The 9900-nt window shown below is 40.6% G+C and overlaps 1 protein-coding gene across 1 annotated transcript in view; it reads left to right on the forward strand.

Annotated features, from left to right (window-relative positions):
* Positions 1-7705, forward strand: part of HSF2BP (heat shock transcription factor 2 binding protein) — a 30723-nt gene extending 23018 nt beyond the window's left edge. Inside the window, exons 6-7 of the mRNA XM_063126573.1 lie at positions 2210-2313; positions 6975-7705. Coding sequence (XP_062982643.1) covers positions 2210-2313; positions 6975-7183 — 313 coding nt within the window. The 3' untranslated portion in view covers positions 7184-7705. The remainder of the gene's footprint in view (positions 1-2209; positions 2314-6974) is intronic.
* Positions 7706-9900: the final 2195 nt, after the last annotated feature.

The raw sequence follows: 9900 nt of genomic DNA on the forward strand, positions 1-9900 counted from the left end.
CAGCTGTTCTTGTATATCTTCATTATTGCTTATTCCTGTGCTTTGTCATTTTGTATTGCATTTTATTCTTTTAACTATTTGAATTGGTATTTTATTCTTTTAAGTGCTTGTAATCTGCCCAGAGAACATTTGTTATGGGGCAGATTAAAAATATAATAAATAATAAAGGGAATTAGAGCCTGTAAAGTGAGTCATGTGATGACTCAGGCTGTCTTTTTTTCTCTTTGGAATGTAGTCAGACAACTCCCTTCCATATAAGTGGGTCTGGTCTCCCCCAGAAACAAGAACAGCTCTACACTACTGGGAAGTTGCTCCATCTGGGATGGCACGAGACATGATTAAGATTTATGACTTCTTCTCAAGGGAGGAGCATCCTTGCAAGGCCGTTCCACTTCCTTCCTCTAAAGAGACAGCAGGGCTTTTGTTAGAGTTCTTGAACAAGCCAAAAATGATAATTTACATTGTCAAAGAACAACTCTGTCTTTCACTCCTCTTGATCCCCCCTCCCCTACTTCAGTGATGTGGGACTGGTGAAGGGCTGAGCTGGGCAGCATCTCCACTAGAAACAAGCTGCTTCAGGGCAGGAACATTTTTAATCATTTCTCCAACCCCTCCCCTCTTGGTCTAGGGTGGCAGCAGTATGTTCAGTTTCTCTGTAGAAGCCCTTCGCAGGAGTGGTGTCTGCCAAGTTCACTATGTCCAGGCCTTCAGCTGCTGGCAACTGACATGGTGGAGCCTGCATGGAACTACACATTCTGTTAATTATGTGATTAGCAATCATGTTGTGGGTTTTAAATCATTAAATATTAGGCATGTGAGGGGGAGTGTTAGTGGAACTGCAGGGAGAGTAGGCTTAAGACTTCCCTCACCAGCTCCAGTTCCCCCACATGGCATTTGTTATGTGGCAAGTGGCATTAGGGGTGAAAAACTACTACTTTTACCAAGAACATAGCTGGGGAGAGAATTCTTAACTCCCCTCCCCATAGTTCTGTTAATTGCCCCCCTGCCTGGTATTTAATTAAAAAGTAATGATGTCATGATTGCCAGTCATTAGTGTTACATGTAATTAGGTCTTGATACATCGGCACTCCATGCTGGAACCAATAGACACTACTGCTGTAAGTTCTGCTCCTGGTTCTAGTGTCCCTGTATGCCTCAGCTCTCCAAAAAGCATTCACTGATCATCCTGAAGCCTTAGCTCAGGTCAGAAGCTTAATTGACTAAAAAGGTGTTGCAGTTCATTAGGCAGCAGATTTTTTTTTAAAAAAATGCAAGTATTTCTAAAAACTTCAGATGGCAAGCACCATCTTAAGAGGCATTCCACCTTTTCTCTATCTTAGGTTGACACCTTCTATGACACATCTGTGCATAATATAAAAACAGTATGCATTGTGTTTCAGGACTACTGTTTTTATTTATATGCAAATGTAATCAAATAATTAAAACCAAGAAATCAATCAATTAATTACTATTCTTTACTTAGGGTCTGATGCAACAGGGGTCCTGGAGAGCATGATTTTTAGTTACAAATGGGACATATCTTTTATTGGAATATGTTATTTACCTGCTGATTTGGAATGACTGACTGCTATTGTAGCTGACAGCCACAGCTGTGTTGGTGGAAAGATTATCTGGAGCCAGGCCGTGACATGGTACAGAATGAGTTTTTTAAGGACATGTGCATTCAAAGAAGCTGATTTTTAATAAAGGTGTTTTTGAAGCTATAAAGAAGATAATGGATGAAGCTAAGCAGGATAAAAAAAATTGTCTTAGGAATTGTACCTGTGTGCTTTTATACTAAGCCTCATCAGGCTAACTTTTTAAAAGTACCCTTTTCTGTTTGTCAGGACAACTGGCTTAGCCAGGATGATAGGCTGCCACTGGGGAATCCCCATTAAGAGGATTTAACGGAATGTGTCGTGTGATCATGTCACGTGAACAGCTCTGGCTACCTTAGGCCTTAAATACTGCCAGGTTTTGTGATACTGCATAATTAAAGTAATGCACATGTGTAGATTAAAACAAATATAAATAATGTATGGAATTATATGAATATAGATAGATTTATCCAGAACTGAAATATGTATCTTTTTTTTTAATGTTGGAAATGAGTTAAACTACTTGAAAATTGTTGGAAACAAGGTGCACAAGGTATTGTAGTGGGATGCAAATCTACACAATTCAGTAATGTTTAAAACATTTATTACAGGCTGATGCTGATGTCCTTATACAACGTTAGTATCAATGTGAAAGGCTTGAATTACATCAGTGAAAGCACAGGGTTCTTCCCCTTACTCTGGTGGCTTCTCAATGGTAAGGTCTTTATGAATACAATGAATATGCCTCTAAAGTACTCTGCTGACATTTGTGACTGTGTGTAGAGAAGGCAAGGAGAGAAAGAGCTTGCATTGTAAGTGTGTTTAGGAATGAAGCCTTAGTCAAGTTTCTCTTGAGCTTAAACTACTGTGGCGAAGCAAATAAATACTCAGGAGAATGCTGATTCACGGGGTTAATACTCATCAAGCTAAAAAGGCTTAGTGTATGGGAGGAAGATCTAGGTGATCTGAATTTTATTCTTAGTGCTCCCATTGATTTACTGATTGCCTTTCAACAAGCTAGCCTCTCTTTCTCCTTCTTACTTTTGTCTTGTCCATGACTACTAGGGCTTGTTCATACATAAACGGCACATTACAAAGTACTAAAATTGCTACAATTTTTGAGTATATTTTTTAAAATATTAAATTATTCCATATTCTTGCTAAAGAAGCTTGCACAGTAATTGTCCTAAAACATATAGAAAAAACATCATACTTTTTTCTTTATGCATTAAGCCTGAAATGGTATCCACAGTTACTAGTAAGTAATTCTCATTGAAGTCTATGAGTCTTATTGGTGAGAAAGCATCCAGGTGAAAGCAGCTGAATACCCCCCCACCCCAAGCTCAACTTAATGGAATAAGTAAGAGAATAGACAAGGGGTTTCCCAACATTGATGTCAAGACTCTCTGGGGCAGGATCTACACTACTGCTTTAAAATGGTTTATAATAGTTTTGACAACTGTTGGTACCCAGGACACACTCCATATACAGTTTTCAAAATGTTTTCAAAGTGTTTTATCCTGGTTGGTGTAGATCTGGCCCAGGTGTTTTCAGATGAAGAGCTGCTAACGGTATCAGTCAGAAGGCATTGTGTGGCAATTCCATCTTTTTTTCCTCAATAGAGTTTCTGCAGTAAGGAAAAAGATGGAAGAAGCAGTGGGAAAACATGGTATGGTTACAAATGGAAGACATGATCATTTAGACCCCCCGTAAAATTCTGTGAATGAGGCAGGGCAAAGCTGCAATAAAAGCCTTGCCTGGAAGCACCCTTCCTTGGTGATGCCAATTTTTACTCTCCTCTAGAGAACATTCTGCCCAACCCACATAGTTTGGGGAAATACTTGAAACTTTCCAGAGATACCGATTGGGGGAGCCCTCTCCTCCACAGATTTAACATTTCCCAGTAATGAAACCATTTGTCATTAGCAAATAGATGGGAAGTTCCCCACCTGCTTGGACTGGCACAGTGTGTGGTATTTCTCATGGAGCTGGGAACCACTCATCCTATGTACCACAATGAGACTAGTCTCGTCACAAATACCTTTAATGTTTAGAGGTTTCATTTTCTGTTGGTGCTGGCCTCTAATTTGTTGTAAAATGAGGTTACATTTATGACTAGTTAGATTTTAGTGGGTGTGATTCTCTCCAAGGTTCAGGATGCAAAACAGTTTGACATAGTTGTTTTGCCTTGAAAACTCACACAAAGGGATACAGGGAATCAAGAGAAGAGGAAAGAACACAAAAATATCTCAAATCATGCATTTCCCAGTCTATTACTTTAAGGAAGAAAATCCTCACCTATCTTACCTCTTTCCACTCTTTATCTGCAAATTCTTCCCTAGCCAGCAGAACTCCTAACTGATTACTAGACAAGCTCCCGCTGCCGGCACTCCAACCATTATAATATTCAAGGGCACAATCCTATGCATGTTTAGACAGCAAAAAAAATCCTACAAGTCCCAGCATGGCTGGCCTAGCAATACTGGGAGTTGTAGGACTTCTTTCTGGCTAAACCGGTATTAGGATTACACCCTAAATTAACAATAAAGGGAAGTGGCTTTACTCCCTCTGTCTGGATTTCATTCTGATGATATGCTTGCTTACATTACAGTAAATTGTGCTGAATTTAGTGAGATTTCCGGATAAGTCTGCATAAGTCTGAAGATTTAGGCGTGCTATCTGTGGTCTATCCGTAATGTAGCTCTGTCGTTGTGTGTGAAATAATATAGAAATGTTCTAGTGCCAGTGAGGAAAAATGGAAAAGCTTGTACATTAGTCAGGCTTGAATTTGGTACCTGATACTTGTTGTGATGCTAAAGCTGGTTACTAGTTCCCACGTCCTTATTTATTCAAAAGCTTGAAATAGAACTCTGCCAATAATTGGAATAAGGACCTGAAGCTTATTCTTTTCTACGTATTTTGGCTATTGTTTGCATGGGGGAGCCATGTATTATGTGACCAAAGAAAGTGTTGGTTCAAACACAGTTTACTATCTTCTGGCAGGGGACACTCTTTTGGAAGTATGGAGCTGTCATTCGCCCATTGTGGGAGTTTGTACATCCAGTTCCTTATTTGGAATTGTCACCTGGGGTCATCATGCATTAATGTGCATTGCTCAAAAGTGATAGTTTTGATTGGAGATAATCATTGTTTATCTTGAAGGGAGCAGTCCCCTCATGAATATATGTGATATGGGGTAGCCCAAAGTTTATTTTTGGGCGCAGTAGCATATAAACTTTAGATCCTTATTCATTTTCTGATTGAAATCTGTTCCAAACTTTTGTGCAAATAAGGAAGTGGGAACTAGTAACAGACTTCATCATAGTTTACTCGTCAGTGTGATAAGTCCTGCCTCTGATGACCAAATAACGTTACAGGCACATGTCAATTGAATTCACACCACAATTCCAGAGACTATTGCAGATTAACAGTTTAGCACTGATGTAATGCAATTACTTAAGCACCGTTATAGAGGATAGCTTATCTGAGAGTACACTGCTAATGACACACATGACTACAATATCTCTCTGCCTTATCAGTTGCTTCTGTTCATTGCTGAATGCTAGTAGCATCAAACACTGCTGTGCTGGCTCTTAAGAGAATGTCTGTGAAGTTAAAGTACATTTTCAGTAAATTATTAAAAATTGTATCGGCATTTTATAACTCTGATAGTTAAATTACCGATGCAAGCAGTCCGAGACCATGAGTTTATACAAGCATCCTGAATATTTTCTTTAAATGATTAATAGATTAATAATTTTTAATCAAAAATGCACCAGTCCTTTGAGGGATATGCTCCCCAGTTCCCCAAGTAAACTAGAGACTTGCATTGCTTTGGTAATGTTGCAGACCTAAGGTTAAGATGAAGCAAATTTTCTATTTGTCAGAACCTCATTTGCAGGCATTGAAGTTGGACCTCCCCTTTATCAGTGCTCTGTGTGTGTGTATGTGTGCAAAGGATTAAAATAGAGGAAGGAAGTGCCTAGGCAGTGCAGTTGTGCTTCACTAGCTTCTACGACTAATGGCCTCACAGCACAACACCAGAAACTTTGTTATCCTGAGACAAAACAGCACAACGGAGCAAAGACTAGAGGCAGATTATTGTGGCTGCAAACAGGCACAGATGAAATGAATAAGAAATGAATAAACCACCTTGAGATGATTCTGCCCTAAAAGGTGGCATAAAAATGATTTTTAAAAATAAATAAAATAAAAGTACATAAGGGCATTTTATACCCCATAACCCCCCTAATTTTACCCCGTTTTTTTTGGTGAGTGATACTTTAGCCTAGTCCTGTTCAGACCTCCAGCTATAATAGTCCAGATTGTTTTTCCTGTGAGATGCATTGGAGAGGCTTTATGGTGGAAACTGTTCAGGATTGCCTCTTAACAGCTAGGATCAACTCCTTGGTGAGAAACAGAAAAAAGGTAGCCCAATCTTATTCATATTTCTTGAAAGTGCATCCCAGGTAGTTCACTGGCACATTCTCAAATAAATATGTTTTGTAGCCATAATCTGATGCTTCCTGCAGCCACATCCTCTAAGCACTGAGAAATACTTTCCCAGCTGAAAACTAAAACTTGTTTTTAAAGGCTTAAAAGCAGCATTGCTTTTGGAACTCACAGGCTTGTGACCCAGTTTTGTGTTTCATTACATCAGTTGAAAAACGCTGTTCTAATAAGCAATGGATAATATCCAACTCTTAAGTGAGCAGACATCTAGTAAAACCTTTTCTTCTCCTCCCCCCTTACCCCATGCCCCAATTCAGCTCTAGAGTGTTCCCCATCCCTCCGGAGCAGGCATGGGGGAATGACAGGGCAGGGGAAGTTGTTCCACACAGGCTACATTATGAAATAAAGAATAAGGCAACACAGTAGTTCTTTCGTAAGTGTTTCTACATGCATCACAGAGAATGGGAAGGAAGGAGGCCCCCGGACTCATTCCCAAAGTCGGTATGCCCATATGCTCTGCCCTCCCAGGATCTACAAATAGAATAGCTTAGAAAAGCTTCATCTGGGTTGCATTTGTTAGAATGACTGAATGGGCAGCCTATGTGTATAGGGTCCTCCATGTGATTGGGAATCCTGTATGATTTCCCAGTTGTGTGGAATAGCCTACATACTGACAGCTGGTCAGCTCCTTGTTCAAACTTTCTGCCAGTTGCACAGAGTCAGCGGGTACGCTGTTAATGGAGGCACAATTAATGGGTGCAGTCCTACTTTCCCCGCCATGCGAATGCGTGGAGGACCCTGTGATTATCCCTAGTGAGAAGGCTGGCCTTAGAAAAGCTTCATCTGAGGTGGTCCCTTAAGAGTTCTGCTCCTTTATAAAATTTAACAATGTATAGCTGGACTTACTTTCTTTTTCACTTCTAGATCCGGATCCAGAAGTATGTCTTCATGTTCTGCGGCTTCTCCAGTCTGTGATTTTGGAGCCGGAGATTTTAACCAAGTCAGCTCCTGAAATGCGTGACTCCTTGCCATTTCCACGTATCCTTATGCTATCAAAGAGTCGCAATGCAGATCTGCAAAGCTTGGCCCAAGAACTGCTTGAGGACCTCAAAGTATTAGAGTGTGAAATGTAAGGTTGTGTGCTGTGACATTGTTGTTAACTTTTGAAGTGTTTTTTCAGTGCTGCAGCAATTTGCAAAATGCTATACATGCATTCCAAATAAACTCCAAAAGTAGTGTTTGTAATTAGGGGTATGTATGTGGCCAGTGTTCGAGCACAGAGGAAGTCATCATAGCCACAAATAGCACACATCAGGATTTTCAGGCTAGCCACATACCAGACTGTCGTAATAATGTTTATGCAAAGTCTAATATCTGAAAGCTTTGCAAAGGGTAAGTAAAAAAAAAAAAAGGTAATAAATACTTATAATAGATTTTTTTCTGTTCTGCTCTGTATGTGCTTAGATTAAAATTTTAGTAAATGAGGAAGAGCACCAACGATTTTAAATTATTTTTCATCCAATTTTCGGAATCTGAACGGTTCCCCCTCCTGTTTGGATTCCCCAGCACCCCCTGGGTATACTGGAGGGTGGGACAGGGAAGAGGAATACAGCTGCCTGCACTAACTGGGCCCTGCTTGACATGCATTTTTTCCTTCAGGGAAAGCTTTTTTTTTAAGGGACCAGCCGGGGAGTAGTATAGGTGGGAGAACGTCTCCTCTGTTACAGCCACTGCCACTTCTCTGCAGTCCCCAACTGCTCTCCAAAATGCAGGTAGTTGCTCCCCCTGCACTGCTTTGGGCAGACACGGATGTCAGAAGTGGTGGCGCCCAGTGCTTAGCATTGGTGGAGAAGCACTGCCACTTGCACTACTCTGGGCTCACTTCTGCCATCACCCTCCACCCAGGGTAGCACAGATGGAAGCATTTCCAGTCCGTTACTGACCTGGCCTGGCATGTATTGCACTGTCACTACACTAACACCCTCTTCAGTGCCCCTGGGACCTACCCATGATGTACACTTTGGTGTCAGTGTCCAGAGGCATTGAGGAGAAGGAAGAGGCTGGCCACAGCAGCTCTCTGGAGCTGCCTCACCTTGTGCTTCTTTACAGTGCTTGGAGATTTAAAACATTTTAAAGAGAGGCTGGCGTCAGTCATGCAGGGCCAATGGATCTCACTATGTGCCTAACCATGCGGATGCTGACGTTGGACCTGATTATAGGCAGGGTAGAAGAGATTTCATCTACATCAGGGTCTGTCAATGACATTTTCTATAGCTTTTGACTATGGTTTGCTAGAATGAGCAGACAGCTGCTGGCCTTCCACCTAAATCTATTGGTTTTGTTCACTTTCCTGTGCTCCGTGATAGTATTTTGTGTAAAGTTATGTGTAAAGTGCAGCCGTTCCTGGGACCATGTGCTCTTAATGGGAAGCATCTTGCCATGAGTAACTTCCTCTATCTCCTCCCCACAGTTATCTTTGCACGGAGAGCACCCACCTTCTTAGGCTGTAAACCTACTTTTGTTAGTGTGGTGTGGAAATGCTGCTCTTTTCTTCACTATTTCACAACATTTGAAATTTGAACTTTAGTGATGAGAGGAATGGATATTGAAGATATTAATTGATGGGCAGGGTTAATTAAGATGATCACTCCATTCAACTAATGCCACTCCTCTTTGTGTGCTTGTCTTTTTGAATGAGAACACACATGTGCAGAGGGCAGAAGACGCTCCAGAATTAACAGCAATGGGGATAAAGGATGGGTACCAGAGCATGCTCTCTCTTCATTGCCCAGCTACAGTTTCCATGATGGGAAACTTCTTGTAAAGTGCTTTATGGCAGTAAATTTCCTAGGAGACATGCCCTTTTGCATTTCAACCCTGCCAGTTTTTCACTTGTTTTGAGGAAGTCTTGTTGGTCTTTAAACATTTGAAATGGTTATTTTAATAAGCGTCAGTTTTCTTGTGAGATTGTTTGCAGCTTCTGAATCTCAAGAATTATGAAAGTTGCAAATTTGGTGACGATGCAGTTATATCCTGAAGAGGAAAAATGGATTCTTAAGTGTGTTTTTATGGGGTGGGGGATGTATCGCTCTTGATTTATGAAAATGTGCTGCTGTTACTATTTGCATGTTGTTATTCCAGAAGTTTTAATCCACCCACCACCACCCCTGCCGAGCCATAATGAGTTGTCATTTCTACTTAAAACTATTAGAAGCTAAAGATGTAATGTGGGGAATGAAACTGTAACTGGTTACATGTAAGCTCCATTTGTTTCTTAATCTTTCAGATGATTGAAATGTGGTGTTCATTAAATCCTTTATGCTGGAAATGTCATAATTGACACTAGAATGTCCCAGTTTTTTTACATTTTGTTACCTTTTTATTTGTATTTGCCCTTTGTCTCTCATTGACACTCTTTTTTTTCTTATGTGTTTGCTGTACATGTATGTTCAAAGATAAGCCAAAGGGTAATGATGGTCAAGAGACACAGTAAGGGACAAATCTGAAAGTCTGCTGCTATGAAATTTGCATAATTTCCCCCTCCGATTTACTGCTTTGTCATGAAATTTGCGTATCTTTACAGATCCGCAACACAGTTTTGCCTTGAAATTTGTGTATCTTTACTTGTCTACATCTATATCTGACAGCTAACAATGGAGACTAGTGGTGGGAAGAGACAAGCATGAAGGGAGGTGGTGGGGAGTTGAAAGTGGCTGACGGCTGCAGGAGAAGGAGCTTTTTGGATGGGTGTAATTACTTCTGTATTACATGAAGCATCCTTTTAAAAAAGGGATTCGCTAGCAAGGCAAGTACCAAAGCGGAGGATAAAATTGACAAGGCCCTCGTCTAT

This window comes from Elgaria multicarinata, chromosome 5, assembly GCF_023053635.1.
Source record: "Elgaria multicarinata webbii isolate HBS135686 ecotype San Diego chromosome 5, rElgMul1.1.pri, whole genome shotgun sequence".
Taxonomy (NCBI): Eukaryota; Metazoa; Chordata; class Lepidosauria; order Squamata; family Anguidae; genus Elgaria; species Elgaria multicarinata.